This window comes from Dendroctonus ponderosae, unplaced genomic scaffold, assembly GCF_020466585.1.
Source record: "Dendroctonus ponderosae isolate FM_Combo_2020 unplaced genomic scaffold, Dpon_F_20191213v2 Dpon_F_20191213_78, whole genome shotgun sequence".
NCBI classification, from domain to species: domain Eukaryota; kingdom Metazoa; phylum Arthropoda; class Insecta; order Coleoptera; family Curculionidae; genus Dendroctonus; species Dendroctonus ponderosae.
This window is the reverse complement of record NW_026018995.1, coordinates 352-18007: the sequence shown is the minus strand read 5'-3', so window position 1 is coordinate 18007 and position 17656 is coordinate 352. Positions and strand designations below refer to the sequence as shown.

General features: G+C 38.8%; 5 protein-coding genes across 6 annotated transcripts; 3 read left to right on the top strand and 2 right to left on the bottom strand.

Annotated features, from left to right (window-relative positions):
• The first annotated feature begins 17 nt into the window (after positions 1-17).
• Positions 18-2394, top strand: LOC125505294 (zinc finger protein 724-like). The gene is made up of 3 exons (XM_048668801.1): positions 18-675; positions 731-1001; positions 1053-2394. The coding sequence occupies exons 1-3, from the start codon at positions 172-174 to the stop codon at positions 1445-1447; spliced, it is 1170 nt and encodes a 389-aa protein (XP_048524758.1). The 5' UTR covers positions 18-171; the 3' UTR covers positions 1448-2394.
• Positions 2077-4970, bottom strand: LOC125505297 (thialysine N-epsilon-acetyltransferase-like). Its single transcript, XM_048668804.1, has 2 exons — positions 4645-4970; positions 2077-3021 (listed from the first exon to the last, which is right to left on the bottom strand). Exons 1-2 carry the CDS (start codon positions 4723-4725, stop codon positions 2584-2586), a joined length of 519 nt encoding a protein of 172 aa, XP_048524761.1. The 5' UTR covers positions 4726-4970; the 3' UTR covers positions 2077-2583.
• A 572-nt stretch (positions 4971-5542) lies between these two features.
• Positions 5543-8157, top strand: LOC109538553 (succinate--CoA ligase [ADP-forming] subunit beta, mitochondrial). Of its 2 annotated transcripts, XM_019905819.2 has the most exons (7): positions 5544-5767; positions 5849-6120; positions 6452-6614; positions 6673-6937; positions 6998-7113; positions 7196-7384; positions 7440-8157. In XM_019905819.2, the coding sequence occupies exons 1-7, from the start codon at positions 5705-5707 to the stop codon at positions 7722-7724; spliced, it is 1353 nt and encodes a 450-aa protein (XP_019761378.1). In that variant the 5' UTR covers positions 5544-5704; the 3' UTR covers positions 7725-8157. The 2 variants fall into 2 exon arrangements, with proteins under 2 accessions (XP_019761376.1, XP_019761378.1); XM_019905817.1 differs by having other exon boundaries at positions 5543-5767; positions 6673-7113.
• A 399-nt stretch (positions 8158-8556) lies between these two features.
• Positions 8557-10442, bottom strand: LOC109538559 (reticulocalbin-2). The gene is made up of 6 exons (XM_019905824.2): positions 10133-10442; positions 9715-9901; positions 9518-9656; positions 9258-9455; positions 9057-9196; positions 8557-9004 (listed from the first exon to the last, which is right to left on the bottom strand). The coding sequence occupies exons 1-6, from the start codon at positions 10311-10313 to the stop codon at positions 8833-8835; spliced, it is 1017 nt and encodes a 338-aa protein (XP_019761383.1). The 5' UTR covers positions 10314-10442; the 3' UTR covers positions 8557-8832.
• Positions 10443-10543: 101 nt separating this feature from the next.
• LOC109538561 (N-terminal Xaa-Pro-Lys N-methyltransferase 1) lies at positions 10544-12261 on the top strand. Its single transcript, XM_019905827.2, has 2 exons — positions 10544-11169; positions 11232-12261. The coding sequence occupies exons 1-2, from the start codon at positions 10706-10708 to the stop codon at positions 11503-11505; spliced, it is 738 nt and encodes a 245-aa protein (XP_019761386.2). The 5' UTR covers positions 10544-10705; the 3' UTR covers positions 11506-12261.
• The last annotated feature ends 5395 nt before the right edge of the window (positions 12262-17656 follow it).

Below are 17656 nucleotides of genomic sequence, written 5' to 3'. Positions count from 1 at the left end.
CACTGACAAATTGCTAGGGTTGAGGAAAAAAATGCAAACTGTGGCAACCGCTACACTAGATGGTTGGCACTGGCATTTTTGGCAGTGACAATTGAGGTTACATCAGCAATATTTACCTTTATGCAATGTTAACTTCAAATCGGGTTTAAAAGTAAATAATAAACATTCCAAATGTTTCTGCCGCTCTCCAAATGCATTATTTGTCACGAGCACATAGCCAAAGTGAAGTACAACCTGAAGTCTACACATTCAGAGAAGTCCAAGGTTCTGATGATCAAGTTGGTGGAAAAATTGTATGAAAATATCGTGTTTCTTCATTGCAATATATGCACAGCCTGTTACGAGTTGCTGAATGAACTGGACACCATTCAAGAGCGAGAGAAGCAGTTGTATGAGCAACTTCACAAGTACTTTTCTAAGTTGGAAAATTCTGCATCAAAAGTGTCTAAAAACAACAAGACTGTCACTGAGGATGCTCCGAGACTTTGTCCCGATTTGGAGGGAGAAAGCTCCAATGTCTCCACCGACAACCTGCAGATTGGGGACATAGATTTTAAAAAGTTGCCCATCAAAGTTACCAGAGTAAAATTGAAGAATGATCAAACGTCTCCTCAGGAACTCCCCGAAGTTGATTTGGAGCAGCAGATCAAGCACAACGATAAAGCTTTTGAGCAGGTTGGTTTCCAAACGACTTCCACTCAATTTCAGCGTCACCAGCAATTTTTTGCAGATTCGCTCCCTTATTCAAATGGACCTTTCCAAGCATATAGAGGAGCACATGACCAAGTGCAAACCATCCAAGAATATTCTATGTGAAATATGCGGTCAAAGCTTGAAAACCAAGATCGGGTATGACAACCATTTGAAGAAACATGATGCTGTTGGCGACGACCTTAAGCTGCTGGCTTTGAATAAAATAGACGAAAACTGCTTTTGTGAAGTGTGCGGCAAAAATTTCAATCAGAAAAGCGCTTTAGCCCGACATTTGTCTATACATACAGGTGAGAGCAGTTTTTGAAAACCCTCCTGGAAATTAACTTGGTGATTTTCAGGCGAAAGCCGCTATCAGTGCGAAGAGTGCGGCAAGAAATTCTTGCATCACAGCTCTTTCAACATCCATCGAAAAATCCATGCTGGGCAGCGGAATTTCCGCTGTGAATTTTGCAATCATGGATTCTTGACTAATTCACATTTGAAACGACACGTGCGAGCTTGCCATCAAAAACTGCGAAATCATCCATGCCCGTTTTGTCGCCACAAATTCACGGAGAACTACAATCTGTTGGCGCACATAAAGGTGGTGCATAAGCAGGCTGATGAACCAGCCAAAGAAGATGCAAACATCATTTACCATTTTAAGGATGATGGTTTTATTGAGGAACAAGAGGCGGTTATTCACTTGCAGGAGACTTCTGATGGATTTTGTACAATCACGGAGAGTTGCTAACGTAGCTGTAATGCCTGGATCGTTGCGACTCATTCTGCTTTAGCAGTGGTAAAAGTCAGTATACTGTTTAATAGGCTTATAGGTTTTCGGTCCCAAAAACTGATAAATTTGAGCTCAGGTCGTAATCTACGGCGCTGAGGCCTGTTAGCCAAACTCGAGTAGGGAACAGATATAGATATTTGCTAGAAACACGAACAAATTTGGAATTTTCAGCGTGAAATGGACTTAAAATCAGAAAGGTTCGACCATTTTCGAGATTTTTTTGATTCTGCCTCTTTAGGTGTTCGGAATGTTCGCAGTTCTCGCAACGGGCAATCGAAAGGGTCCTGACGACTTCCGATAAGTTCAGATAGTTGCAATAGTTTTCAAGATATACATGAGAATTTGGAAAAATTTCGGGTCTATTTTATTTGGGATGCCATACGGGTAAAAGAATTGAAATGTTGAAACCATATCGAAAGGGGTCTAATATCAGGACTTTTCGGATATTTGGGAGCGTTTTCGAGGTATAGGCGGTTTTAAATACATATTTAGCGCTTTCCAAATTCTTCCAATGATGACTGATATTTCCTGGGTACTCGAATGAAATTAAGCAGTGACCTGAGTTTAAATTAAATAAACCCCTAATATAAAATTACATTAAAAATCGTTTATTTTCTCTAGCTACCTTTGGCATGTATCGAAATATAAAAGGATATGGTAACATTAAGGGCTTACAGTACTATGTATGCATCACAATTGCTAAACGAGCTACTTTTCATGGGATAAATAAAGTAAATATAGCTATCTAAGAAAAAGATAAAACAAAGATAGATAGGCCTAAGATAGGCGATTGAAATAAGACTCAATTTCAAGCGAGTTATACTTAAATCTTCACTATCTAGATTTTTTAAATTGTGGATTATCGATAGTTTGACTGTTCAAATAAAATAAAATATGATTTTGCACTGTCGCTTATTTATTGGCTAAGGTATGACGGAACTCTGTTACGGTATTCGCACAGGAACAACTGATTGCCTAGTGCAAAACCCCGATTATTGCCGAATACTGGATAAGATACAAACTAACTTTACGATTAATCGCTAAACAAATGTCGAAGATCTTCGCAGTCAATTAATGTCTTGTTTAAAACGGTGTTAGCAACGTGGCTCGTTTGCAAACAGCCTATTTAGGCACCTTTCATCCATTCGAAAGTGGTGCCATTTTTCGTGGATCGTCAAGTCCACAGCGCCCAGTCTTTTGTAGAAATCGCCCGCCGGATTCCAGGAAAGCACGTGAAAGTCCATTTTTTTGCTGGGAGTTTCGTGGGCAATTTTTGCCACTGCCAAGAAGAGCTGAGTGCCGATACCGTTCTTGCGGTAAGCGGGCTGCACATAGAGATCTTCCAAGAAAATTGATCTTCCCAACCAGGTGGAGTAAGCTGTGTAGTACAATGCGTAGCCCACGATGTATCCGTCCGATAGCTCAGCTACCAGGCAGGTGAACGCTGGATTTTCACTGTCGAAACCATCTTTTTCCAGCGTTTTTACATCCAGCGTCATTGTGTGTTCCAGTTTCTCAAATTCGGCCAAGGCCTGAGAAAAAAGAAAATGAAAATCTTTGTTTATTTGCCCCCTAGCATCCAGGATAAGTAATGAAAACTAACTAGCAAACGTTCTTATCTAATGGGCAAATATTTTCGATTGTGGCCCCCTAAGATGGCTTATCTGTGCAATCCTCCGCCTAGATAATTACACAACTACAACTTTCTTATCGTTAATTTCACATTATAATTAATAACTATTTTATTAAGTTGGCTCGAACAATAGACGCTTGCAGCTTATAGCAATCGTTTACCAGTTAAACAAGCAAAACATTTGCGTCAACAGTTTAATGGTATGTTATTGGTTCAATAGAACTGGTTTAGGCTCGTTAACAGGAACTGAGAATTAAAAATTCCAGTTTTGCCGCTAACTGGTGTAAATGAAAAAATATTTGCGAGTGATGCTTTTTGAACTATTGTTGAATTGTGCATACGAGAGCATTTTCCAAATGGACATAGACAAAAATTGCTAAAGACCAAAAAACGCAATGCAATTATGCAAAGGTTAAAATTGTTCTGTTGTCATTCGATTCTATTCTGCATTACGTGAGGAAGCTTTAACATTTTTTGCATCGTTTTAGAGACCTGCAAATTCGACCCTGCATGATTAAGCCGCTCTTATTTTTTAGAAAGTCGGTTTACGCTCATTTCATTTCAAAAAGTATCTTGAAATTCGCTTGGCCTGGAACTTTTCTTATAAATTCTGTAATCAACGTATCGAAATGGCCGTAATAAATAAATCAAATACAGGGTGTTTCAGTTTAATCAAGACGTGCATTTCACGTCCCACGAGGAAATAGGTTTTTTTGGTGSGCTTTTAAACGGTCCACATTAAATTTTTKTAAACAGAGCGCTTTTCAGTGAAAAAAAGGCAAATTGTAAAGCATTTTTCAAAATTGAGATTTAAAGTCGCGATTTGCTAAATCGTCAAAATGTGGCTCAAAGAGAGTTTATAAATTTAACTTAAGTTTTCTCAGCCTTAAAGCCTTTTCAGTTAAAACTCAATGAAAAAATCAATCAAACGCGATTAAGRAAAATMGGTAGAAAAATGGTCCACGTGGACAGTTATACATTATTGTTTGTTGGAACTTCTTAATTACAAAGTATCAGCCCGGTTTCAAGTACTGCTGGGAACTGAATTCAGAGTGAATGACTTTATATCTCGGGTCGGCTCTTCGATTATGTTGTTTGCTTCAAGGCTGAATGATGCGGTTTCYGCTATTTTTTATKTATTTTTTCATTTTTTTTCCTTCATATTYCGGAAGTACAGTGTAGCAATATTTATTTCACTKGCCCCGTATACCGATTATTAGAACCTATACAATGCTGACGGTTGCTTGAAACACGTTCCATTAATTATAAAAATATAAAGTAAATGGCATTTAATMACCCATRTGAATTCTACGCTTTGCYACAATCAAACTAAGCGACTAGKGAAATAYCCCAAACAGTTGCTTCATTTGTCTATTTTGTTTTTGCAWGGAAATAAGGAAAAACATGAATTTATCCGATGCAAATAATGCGATGATTCAGCAACATGCATGCAACTAGGATCTTAAATTACATAAGCCGGAACGGATTCATTTCCTCCAAAAAACCGGTTTCAAGGACTCACCCTTATCATTTTGTACACTTGGCCCATATCATCCTTTTTCGCTTTCCGTATAGTTACGCTAATTTCCCGTTGTTTTAGCATATTCGCGGTCTTAAACGTTCGCGTTCACCGCACTTAGCGCCGATTTCTCTAGAACTATTTTTAAACTGATAAGATTAATCGTCGGGCAGAGAAATTAATTTTAAATTTACAAAAGCCAGATTTAATCGAGCTCACGTGATATGCCACGGTTTTATATCATTGGTCGCACAGATAAACAATTCCCAGCACAGTCGGATTATGTTCTTTTCTTGTTCTCTGTTCTGATGCTTTAACTTTGCTCAATTACCATATCGGGTACCTACCAAGGTTGATTTTGTCCATTCTAGAATGCGCCAAGGTATCTGCTAGTATATCGATTTTGAGCGCAACTGCTGGTTGTATGAAAAAATACACTTTATCCAAACGAATAATGGGATGTTTTTGGCCTAAAAATTGCGTTATTCTCCACAAATGCGGATAGTCGTAGCATGCCACAGAAATGTGCTGCGTTTCAAATTTTTTGTGCTAAAATTTCCGTTTCTTCAAAGAGAGTTGTGCCAAATTTTCCCAAATGCCTGGTTTTCACTAGGGGATTGAAAAATCAATCACACATATTATAAGAGCCGTTTTAAGCCAAACTATCTTATGAGCATCGAGCGCGGATATTGGCGCACTTTTTTTTTAAACAATAATTTATGAGTCTTTGATAAAAGCGCTTAAAAAGACAGTTTTATTAATTTAAATTTCATTAGGGTTCAACAACTACATTACAGGAAGTAACAATTGATTAATTCAGTTTCATATATGAATGTTTAAATAAAATTCCACTGCATTGTGCACTGTTGCCAGTTGCCATAGCGCACTCCGCCCATCGGTTTTTCAAAAACCTGTCATCCATTGTTGTTTGATGTTGACACTGTCACTGTCGTATGATAATCATAGAACAAATTGTGACCCAGAATATCAATCAAGGTCTAAAAAAGTCACGATTTGATTAAAATTAGTAACGATTAGGACTGCGTCAGTTTAAGTGTTTATCATGGCCAGCCTGCTCAGATCCTTAGCCTTAACTGAGAATGTCGTGGCGAAAACTTGCCCAAAGGTACTGTAGTTTGTCCCTTCGATCAATCCTTGATTTGTAACCTTGCATACTTATAAAACATTACATAAAGTGTATTTTTAGATTCTAGGGACTGTCGCCAACAGTCGTTGGAACCCACAGACGCAACAGAAAAGGAACCTTAACGTTCACGAGCACGTCAGCTACACTTTGTTGAAAGATGCTGGCATTACAGTGCCTAACTTTGGAGTGGCGAAAACCAAACAGGAAGCCCGCCAAATCGCAGAAAAACTCAACACCAAGGACTTGGTCCTTAAGGCTCAGGTGCTGGCAGGTGGTCGTGGCAAGGGCTCATTCAAGAATGGACTTAAAGGGGGTGTTAGAATGGTTTACTCGTAAGTGTATTGTCTTGGTTTACTCATTGACTGTCCAAGGCGCGAGAGGGTCAAGGACCCAACTTGAACCAAAAGTGGTTATTGACGTTGTATTTTTCCCTCAGTTATCAACATTCCAATTATCACTTGTTTGTATGAAATAACAACTATTAAGTATAATTTGCTCTTGGGAGTAGTTTTGGATAGAGACCGACTTGCTCTAAATCAGTTTGCATTATCGTAATTTGTTTTCAGATAATTACCCGATAAATTTCAAAGCCTGTTGCATTTTTTCACGCTTCTAAAAACTATTTTATCTTCAATTTCATTGGGAATGGCTGGTTTTCTTTAGCCCTGATGAAGCAGAAGACATCAGCGGCCAAATGTTGGGACAATATCTAGTCACCAAACAGACAGGTGAAAAGGGGAGAATATGCAACGCAGTAATGGTAGCCGAACGAAAATTCCCCAGAAAAGAGTTCTATTTTGCAGTGATGATGGAAAGAGCCTTTGCGGTCCGTTTCTCGTTTAAAACCCTTAAACTAATGCCACAACATTCAACTCTTCTTTCAGGGCCCTGTTATAATCGCCTCATCCCAAGGCGGTGTAAATATCGAAGAAGTAGCGGCAGAAAACCCCGATGCCATCCTCTACGAGCCCGTCGATGTAACTAAGGGACTGACCAAAGAGCAGGCTGAAAAAGTTGCCGTTAAGGTCGGACTGGAGTCCCAGAAGGAGAAAACTGCTGAAATGCTGCTGAGGATGTACGATTTGTTTGTTAAAAAGGACGCGCTACTGATCGAAATCAATCCCTATGCTGAAGATGCTGGTGAAAAGTGTACGTCCAAAAATGCCAAAGCGCGATTTGTGCCTGTGATGGGATATTGTTCTTTTGCAGATTTTTCTTTGGATGCCAAGTTTCGGTTTGATGATAACGCGGCCTTTAGGCAGAAGGATCTTTTTGCTCTTCGGGACTGGACCCAAGAGGATGAGAAGGAAGTGGCTGCATCCAAGGTAAGAACTTTGTCTTAGGCACTTTGTTGAAAGTTAATAAATAGGAAAACCCAGTATTTATTTGCTGCTTCTACGTTTTTAGTTTGATCTAAACTACATTGCCTTGGACGGCAACATTGGCTGCATGGTAAATGGGGCCGGTTTAGCCATGGCTACTATGGATATTATTTCGCTCCATGGCGGTTCTCCGGCTAATTTCTTGGATGTTGGAGGTGGTGCAACCGCATCAGCAGTAAAAGAAGCCTTCAAAATTATCACCGCTGATCCAAAGGTAGTTTAATTCACTAAGTCAATTCTTCGTGTGCTAAAAAACTTGTGTTTTCCAGGTCCATGCCATACTGGTTAACATTTTCGGCGGCATCATGAGATGCGATGTAATCGCCGAAGGAATTATCGCTGCAGCCAAAGAGCTGAGCCTGAAAATGCCAATCGTCTGTCGGCTTCAAGGCACGAACGTGGATGACGCCAAAGTCTTGATTGCCAGTTCTGGACTGAAAATATTGCCGGTAGATAATCTGGATGAAGCCGCTCGATTGGCTGTAAAGCTGTCCAATATTGTCAGTTTGGCCAGAGATGCCAAGCTGGACATTAACTTCGAAATTCCTTTGTAAAAGGCCAATCTATATTACCTATTTATTGAAAATGTATTGTGAGTATTACAAACCACGGGTGAGTATCTTCAGTGTTCATCCAAAATGTCATTAATAATATTTATTTATTTTTGGTTTGTTTTATCATACTTTATTATTCATTGATATACAATTTTGCTGTAAAAAACCTCCATTGTCTTCAATTTTATGGTCTATATTAGTTTGTTCTCGAACAAACGCCGTCTTATTGTAATTTTAACTGTACATATTTGTTGTTACCTTAAAAAGTGCGTGAAACACTCTCGGCATGTGATTCAAGTTGATTTGGAGTTAGAAGGCTTTTGGCAGGTTGGCGCTTTGCAAAATTCCAAGCAAAATTAATGTAAATCAATCTTATTGCTGGTAAATGCACTTTGTTATTTGTAATAAATTTATTTGTTGCACTTGTTGGAAATTCTGACTTTTTGCTGATACTGAAATCATTTCCTAAATGAATGAAAAAAATCCTCGAAATCTTCTCGGTGAGTTTTGATGGGATGAGGATCCGATCTTTTAAGCTACGTATTTTGTGGGGTTTTGCACGTTTTACCTAGTTTATAGGAATTTTGGCCCCCAAAATTATCAGCAACACATTTTTTACAAAAACAATCAAACTGCTGTTTGTGTGCGTAAAAATGTTTAGTTAAATTCCCATCAAAACACTGGACAACTTTTCGTTTAGAAATGCGCGCATTTTGAGTCTCAAATCGGAGGTATCGCATCATTTCTTTTATCAATTAATTAAATAAAAAGCTATCGAAAAAGATCAATTGCAGACCATAAACCACCGCTTCCACCTTCAAATACAAAGACCTGAACTTCAAAAAAGTTTTATTTTTGGCATTTTTACTTTAAACTAGGGAAGTAATAAATTAATACATACTAAAATGGCACAAAAGTTATTCAGACAAGTTATACAAAATTGAAAGCACATCCAGTAGAAACGACTTCGAGGCATTTCAGATTTGGTTTCTCATATTCGCATTCCAAATAAAGGAACTCAGATATAAATAAACACTTGGAAATGTAGAAAACCTTACTGACCGAGGCCGAAAAATGAATGTCACTATCCAATGGGAATTTACCTATATTACAATTCGTCGGTAAATTCGTGAATATTATGCAAATGTTCCCCATAGTTGGTTGCCTCACTTCCCACGAAAATCTCATGATGATCAAGGATTTCGTCAAAAGATAACAGATCGTCGTGATTGTCGTCGCATTGCGCGAATAGATGAGTCGTTTCTTCTTCGGCGATTTTTCTACAAACATTGAAATTAGCGCGACTTGTAACACCCAAGTTAAATTACTCACTCATTTTGAGGAAACATCCAATAGATAATTTCATCTCCCGTTAATTTTCCGTCCTTGTTCATATCATATTCGTCAAACTCATCTTTCTGGGATATCAAGGCTTCCTTGCTCATCTGAGACCCTTTCTCGCTTAGAAATTCCTTAAAGTCGCACAAAATTTTACACTGATGTTGCTGATTGGGAGGCTAAGAATCGCGTTACCTTGAAATTGAGTGCGTCGTCATTATCAGTGTCTTTGCTGCGTAAAATTTGTTTGAGTAAAAGTGCCGACAAATCTTGATGCTCTTCCGGATTGGTAAATTTAGAAAATTCCTGCCTATTTAGCAGGCCATCGTTGTTTGCATCAACAGCCCTAAACAGTTCTTGATCTTGCTCAAATTCAATTCTAATATTTTCATCCTAAAATATTTGATTTGATGAGAATTAGATAAGCGTATGAATAGAAAAACTCTGCGCCTTACGCTGTCGGCCCAGTTAGATTGAAGCGATAGCTCCTCCGAACCATAACTTTCCAGAATATATTCATTCCAGCTTATGTGCTTATCATCATTCTCATCAGTTTCGTCAAACTTCTCATTGGCTTCTTCAGCTGATAGCATTCTGAAATTGGTCATGTTCAATAGGTGAGCAATTAATGCCATTTTCATAAGATTCTTACTGGAAAGAATGGACGATCCATTGTATTAATTCCGACCTATCAATGAATTTATCCCTAGATGTATCCATGACATTCAAGAGAGCTTGCAGTCTTTCCTTCGATTGTTCAGGGGGCAACGCATCAAACTCCTCCGAAATTTTGGCACTGCCCAGTATTGCCTCATGGTCAAAGTTGGTTCTGTGCTCATCTCATTAGAAACGATTTGTAAGTCTTCATGTGAATACTGAGCAATTTTTTAAGTTTATCTAGCCTTTGGTGGCTAGACAAAGGGTGAAACTCTGCTTTTCTAGTGTAACGCACATAAACTATATCTTAAAATTTAGTTAGCGATTGCTAATAGAATCAAACTGTTCTGAAACACTGGGGCAATTGTGATAATGGTAAGAACTTGCGCCTTTTTAGCACCAAACTAACTTACCAGAATTCATATGGGCCTGGTATTCTTCACGATTTGTCGCATGTTTGCCTTCATCGGACTTGGAGTTCAGCGTGTCATGGCTATGAAAGTTCTTGTGCATAACAGCCCCCCAACATGTCATTGAGCACAGTACGATTACATAACCGGTTAACCAGTTGAAGATGATATTGGTAACGCGCATTTCAACAGAGCTTGATTAGTTTTCTCAATTTTATATGATAGTATTTGAAATAAATAACGTGAACTCAAACAGCAATAAGTTTTTATTGTTTACACTGGTTGACAGGTTAGTTAAGTGATGTCATTGTTTATTAAACAAAAGGGTAGGCAATGACAATCGGTGGCGTTATATACCTCTCGCTCGCACGTATGGCAGTTTTGCGAGAAGCCTGTATTGATGGAGCTTGAAAATCTGGCAGCATTGCTCTTGGTCCATTGTCAACTTTTGACAAACACCTGCTTAACCTCAAACTTTCATGTGCCGGGAATATTGTTTTTCTTAAACATTCATTGTTTATGGTGTCATTTTCCTGAATCTGATCCAAAGGAAACTGGCAGAACCGAGTATTTCACATGGCTAATGACATTACGTCCACCCCTGAGCATTTCTACCAGGATGCCGCCAAATATTGGTCGAAAGTGCCTGCTACTGTGAATGGCATGCTTGGCGGCCTGGGCAGTGTATCAACTACAGACATCCAAGGTTCCAAAACCCTTTTGAAGCAACTGTTGAACTCCAAGTTTCCGCCAGGTAGAAGTTATGCCCTGGATTGTGGTGCGGGCATTGGAAGAATCACCAAATTTCTGCTGAGTGAGTTATTCGACCAAGTGGACATGGTTGAGCAGAATGCAGCCTTTTTGGAGACAGCTGAACTATATTTGGGACAGTCCTTAATGGAGCGAAAGGTGGGCGTGATGTTCCCTGTGGGATTGCAACATTTCGCGCCAGAGCCTAAGAAGTACGATGTTATTTGGGTGCAGTGGGTGCTCGGCCATTTAACTGATGACGATTTTGTTAAATTCTTCGTTAATTGCCAGTAAGTAAGAATAAAGGACTACGCTTATTTTCCTCTGCCTAAACAGGACCTTTGTCTTTTAGAATAGGATTGAGACCCAATGGGGTGATAGTTGCCAAAGAAAACATAACTTCAACCGACGATGTGGATGTGGATGCGACCGATTCGTCAGTAACACGGCCCTTGGGTGTACTAAAAAAGTTATTTGATCAAGCAGGATTGGACTGTGACAGGCTGGTCAAGCAACAAAACTTTCCCAAAGGTTTATACGCGGTTTACATGTTTGTTTTAAAACCGAAAATTGATGTTCCTCATGCTACTGAAACGCTGAAAACTGTTGATGGTGTAAGTGACTAGTTCAAGTAAACTAGCTATTGTGATACCTAAGGGCATTTTCTCTGCACTTTCTGTTACTAGTTGAGTAAGTATTGCGTTTGGCTACAGTCTCATTCATGAGTTTCAATCCGTTTAATATTAATGTTGAATCTTAACAGTAAAACTGGTCACTGTTATAGTCATTTCCAGTTTTCTTGGTTTCGCGATGCAAATTTTTTATCAAAAAAATTACTAGTATTGAGACAGTTTTAAGGTAAGCGCGCATTTACGTACCACTAGTCCGTATTTTGGCATTATTCCTAGTGGGACGTTTATGCTGGTTTATCCCAATACTTCCCAAAGTTTACTTTGCTTACGAGCACAGTATCGGACACTTTTGAAGGAGACAAAGTCTGCAAAGAGAACAGTGTTCTTGGGATCACTCTATTCTTTCTCTATAAATTGTGTTAGACAGAAGATGCTATCAATTACTGATCGTCCGTTTCGTTCGATCAATGCGACCAAACACTATCCGTACGATACCAAAGCAATAAATGCGCGCTTGTCTTCATTAGTTGGGTTTCTGTTGCTCATGTTGTAGACAGAAATATTGTAGGTTGAGGGCATCGGCATCGTTGTTTTTTGAACATTTCCTGGAAACGTTAACTTAATCATAATCAGTAATAGTATGTAAGTTTTATTTATTTTACTATCTTTCTAGTCTTTTTTTAGTGAATGTTTTTAACTGGTCCGGCGCAGCCTGTAAACTAATATTTTGGACTAAACTTTTATGTTTGATTGTGAAACTACTTGCCCCATCCAATCGCCTTCCTTAAACCTGCACATTTCAACTCGCAAAAATTTCATTTTGCCTCAGGGCTCAAGTGAATTTTTCAAAGTGAAACCTTCTGAGGGTGTCGCCAATAATGGTCATTCTTTTATATTGCTGGCATGTTCATATTGTAACTGAAAATGGGATTGGTTTACCTTGTCATCTGTAATTGCAGATTTATGAGCCAAACGTGCCGAAGTACATAAATAAAAAGTTCTCGGCCATCTGCGCTCATCAATCGGCAGTTGAGCGATTTAATCTACGTTGTTTAAAAAAATAAATAATAATATCGGAAGGTGTTCATCGGTTTATCGTGCACGTTCAATTAAGCGAACATTCTATGGTCATGTGCATTGCTCAGGATGAATTTTCTCTGTAATTGGGTTACGTAATGAAACTCGCAGAGCCGCATTTAATCGACTGCCGGAGACTCATCGATAATTAACAATGTCTAGGCTGAGTTTTGAGAAAATCTGTTTTGGCATCTGCGAGACGCAAATTCTGACTGCAGGATTATTTATTGCGTCCAGCAGGTTAATAGCAAGCGCGATTAGGCGGAAAACGTCCAGAAAATTTATGGCTTCATTTATTTCAGATTCGTTTTCGATATTTAATCAACAGCACTTCGCTTTAAATTAAATTTGTTTCAAATTTAAAAAATCCCACTATCGAAATGTTGGTGATTTTGATGCGGTGAAAAATTCGTGTGTGTCTCATTGAAGCAGCATACAAGATGTACAATGCCATCAACAAGCAATTCGTACCATCTGCATGAAGCACCGGTCCTATTATAAGTTCCCTACATTTAAGCTGATAAATTAGAGTTTTTTAATTTAATTTATTGTTGACTGCATTTTTTATGGTGCATACACATGCAGTACTCGATTTTTAATTTAGTTTCGTTCGCGAGAAATGTACAGAGGAATGCGATTTGATTAACGAGCATTCAGGCGCGATGGTCATATGAGTTTTGGACGGTTGGTAATTACCAGACTGTTTCTTTGTTGAGTGAAAAACCAGTGAAGTAATTTACAGTTTAAGCAGTTGGAAAAAACCTCGAGTCGCATAATGAGCTGCCAGTTTTCGATATCTTCCAGTTGACCAAAGAAACGTAAACATCATAATTCGTAATCTATAAATCAGTATTATACATCTATTTCTGCATTGAATTTCTGAACTTGCCGGATAAATTATCGTTTTTCTCTTGCGATGAATTAAATTACAGTTCATAAGTATTCTGAGCCAGCATGAGCTTTACAATTTTAAGTTACGACCGCTTTTTCTACTCAGCCTTATCACAGCCATCGTTCCGTTTTATGGCTTATTATTTTATTGTTAGTCGAGTTTCTCATGCGGTGGTCGATTTTTTTCCATCGAGTTCTATAGATTTTCTATCTAAGAAATAAATCCGCTACTTGATGGCCAAAGAATTATTGATATAGTCGATTTTCTTAACAGTTTTTCAATCGTCAATAGGCCGATTAATTTCCCGATGAGTGGACATAATACACTCGGACATATCAGTGGAATCTCTAAAGATTGTGCATCTTATGCTGGAAAACGTTTACGGAATTTCAATGGCTTTATAATCGGTAGCAGTTTGCTTAATAAATCGTTATTTATGGCCAATAAAAATGCATGATTTTATTCATATATGGAGTGAACAAATAAGGAACTTGCCACGCTCAGTTCACATGGAGCTTTCCTTGGCGCAATCAATCAGAATTGTTTTTTTGGTGTGGAAAATCTGATGTTTCCCCGATAATTTAAGGGTGGAGAAAGTTAAAAACGGCGAGCTTATTAAAACCTCAATCGAAAAAAGCTACTCATTAAAAGCAAATAAAATATGTTCACTAATTACAAAGATGAACTGCCTTAATTAACGGTATGTAGGTTAAGCTCTTCTGCATTATATGCTGACGTATCGGCACTAAAATTAATTAACAGTCCCTCAGCTGCCCACTGGAAGATATAAACGACATTGCCGGATGCAAAATCTGATTTTATGTTTATTTATTTCCAAAAATCTTAATTGCTTTTCGCATTTATTAATGGTTTATTTCGAATTAAGGCATGCAGGCAGGGTTTTATATCCTGTTTAGTTGCAGCTCTTGAGCCCGTAAAAATCATTTTTTTTTGCCTGGTTCAGTTGAGGAAATTAAGGATTCATATATTTAAATTGTGAAATTGCAATATTTATTATTCAGAGCGTCCCGTTCTAAAATTGATTTAATTTTAACACTCACAAAAAAAAGAACGAGGTAACTTCGAAAACCAGATCTTGCGGCTGAAGAAGCTCTTCCGCATCGGTTTCGAAGGGTCACTCTCTCAAAAACCGTAAACGTACTTCGACTTGCAGGCCAGGAATAGCCCTTTGATTCACCTACAGAAATGATGGATTTATGCAGGATTTTGATTTGTTATTATATTTTTTCTTTCCTGGGTTTCAGTCAAATTGTGAAATAAAAATGTTCATATCGTTTATTTCATATCAACAGCGCCATCATCAGATGTTAAATTCAAAACAAACCCATTGTTGTCTCGCCGAAACGTAAAAATATGAAATAAACGATATGAACATTTTTATTTCACATTTTGACTGAAACCCAGGAAAGAAAAAATATAATTTGATGATGATTAGGATGTAGTGTTAAAAAGGTTTTTTTTGGTTATTCACCCAATATATCAGCCTGCTGTTAAAATAAATCGTTTTTCGGTACATTTCCTGCCGAAAAACTGGTCGCTAAATCTCACGCGATTTTTTAAGTTTCTGGATTTTGAGGACATTTTCCATATCAGATTCGTTTTCTGCACGTATTGTTGAAAATAATCTCCAGAAACCTAAATATTTCCATGTTGCGAAGAAATGAAACAAGCGATAAAACGCACAACAGTAAGTAGAGAAATGCGTTCTTCATCTTGCGGTTTTTGAGACATTGACCACATTTGGGCCATGATTATTTCGTTCTATTATTTCCTCATTTTTCCGTAGACGGGTTTAATATTGGTAACTTCGGGACCAAGTGAGAATAATGTCTAGATAATATAAAAAATTTCCTTAAATCTGCTAATTTTGTATCAAAACTTGAACATAAAAAGATATGAAGCTTATATTGCAGTCCTGCGAAAAACGCCTCAAGAACATCACACCGTTGATGCCACAAAAATGTAAAATGCGCCCACAGAACATTATTTGGAGATTAGGGAGATAGAAGGTGGTAGACAAGCGTATTTGGACTCAATCCTAAGAGTATAAAAACGTGTGTAGTCAACGGCAAAATTCAGGAAATTAGCACGCAAACCAGAGGATTTTGTGCCTCAGGACCGATCGCAGAAGAGCACTTTCGTAGAAGGGAACTTTAAAATTCGTATCAAACAGGTTGTCGCAAACAAAACAATTTTTTTGCGAGTGAATAGGTGAAAAGTGTCGGTTGCAAAGAGGGTGGTGCAAAAAGGCACGTGCCACCCTAAGCCCACCCTGGCAGGATTCATTGCCTGTTCCACACCTGCTGCATGCACATTCACATTCATACTGGTACAGGTGTCGAACGGGGGCCCCAGCAAAGGTGCATCGCCTCGCGCTACCCTGCTGCGCTGGTACGACGCGTGCCCCTGATTTTTCTTCTTTTGGAGGGTCCTTCCGTTCAGCCTTTGCATTCTTTATGTCTCAGTCTGATTTTATAGGATGCCTTATTCGTGCCCATTAATATGGACCCCAACATTGCGGCCACTTCGGCTATAAAGTGCTGTTTTTGGGGCCCAGCGGACTCATTTGAGCGCCCGTAGGTGGAGCGGTGGGCAGCCAGTATTTATTTATCGCCCGCAAATACCGGCTCAATTTATTCTGCTATTGTTTATGCTATTTGGATTGGAATTGGCCCTGAAAGGGTCTGAAACTCATTTTTTTGGCCATTGAAGTGAGTTGACTTTGTTGAGCACAGTTGCCGACTATTTCTGCTCGTCTGGGGTTCCGGTTGTGAGGCGGAAGTTGAAAATGCGACAATATTCGAACAGGGTTCAAAATAGTTAAGTTCTGAGGCCATTGTCTCAGACTGAAACGGCGGCTTTGATCTTTATTAGCTGGCCGTTCACAGACTGGAAAACGCTTTGAAACTGGTGAGTTTTTCGGGTTATCAGGACGAATTAGGAATTTAGGAGCCCGAAAAATTCGCCAGTTTTCTTACAGAGGGTTTCAGAACTAGGAAATCACACTTTTAGGGAGTGTGCAGGGCATCGATGGACCGTTTGAGTAGAAGAACCACGTCCGGAAATGTATCTATTTGGTGGTACGGTTTGATGGCACTTGAAAGGCGTTTTGTTCAAAATCATGCTTAATCGAGTTTTAAATTAGTATAAAAAACGGACTGCAGATTGATTAGGCAGGAATTAACAAACTTACACTCGAGCTTGACTCGAACTTTAAAGTTGAGTCTTTTTCAAAAACTCTCACCCTCGAACTGGAGCGACTAAACTCTTGAAATTTTATCCAGTTTTAACCACGGTGAACATCTGCAAGTGTCCCAAATTTCGGTCTAAACGGCCTGTAGAATTATTTTGTAGTAATTAGCGAACCTGCAGTCGAGCCTAACTAGAACTTTCAATATGGGCGACTTTCAAAACTTTTTTACGCTCGAACTGAAGTGACTAGACACTTAAAAAATTGTCTAGATTTAACCACGGAGGGCCTCTGCAAGTGTAACAAATTTCGATTTCAACCGCCTGCAAAATTATTTTGTAGGAATTATTGAACCTACAGTCGCGCCCGACCAGAGCTTTCAAGTTGGGTCATTTTCAAAAAATCCTTACACCCAAACTGGAGCTACTAAACACTTGAAATTTTGTCCAGTTTTAACCACGGTGGACATCTGCAAGTGTCCCAAATTTCGATCTAAACGGCCTGCAGAATTATTTTTTTGGAATTATCGAACCTACAGTCGCGCCGGACCAGAACTTTCAAGTTGGGCCATTTTCAAACAATCCTCACGCCCAAACTGCAGCGACTAAACACTTGAAATTTTGTCTAGATTTAACCACGGTGGACCTCTGGAAGTGTCCCAAATTTCGATCTAAACGGCCTGCAGAATTATTTTGTTGGAATTATCGAACCTACAGTCGCGCCGGACCAGAACTTTAAAGTTGGGCCATTTTCAAAAAATCCTCACGCCCAAACTGGAGCTTCTAGACACTTGAAATTTTTGTCCCGTTGTAACTACGGTGGACATCTGCAAGTGTCCCAAATTTCGATCTAAACGGCCTGCAGAATGATTTTGTCGGAATTATCAAACCTACAGTCGCGCCTGACCAGAGCATTCAAGTTGAGTCATTTTCAAAAAATTCTCACGCCCAAACTAGAGCTTCTAG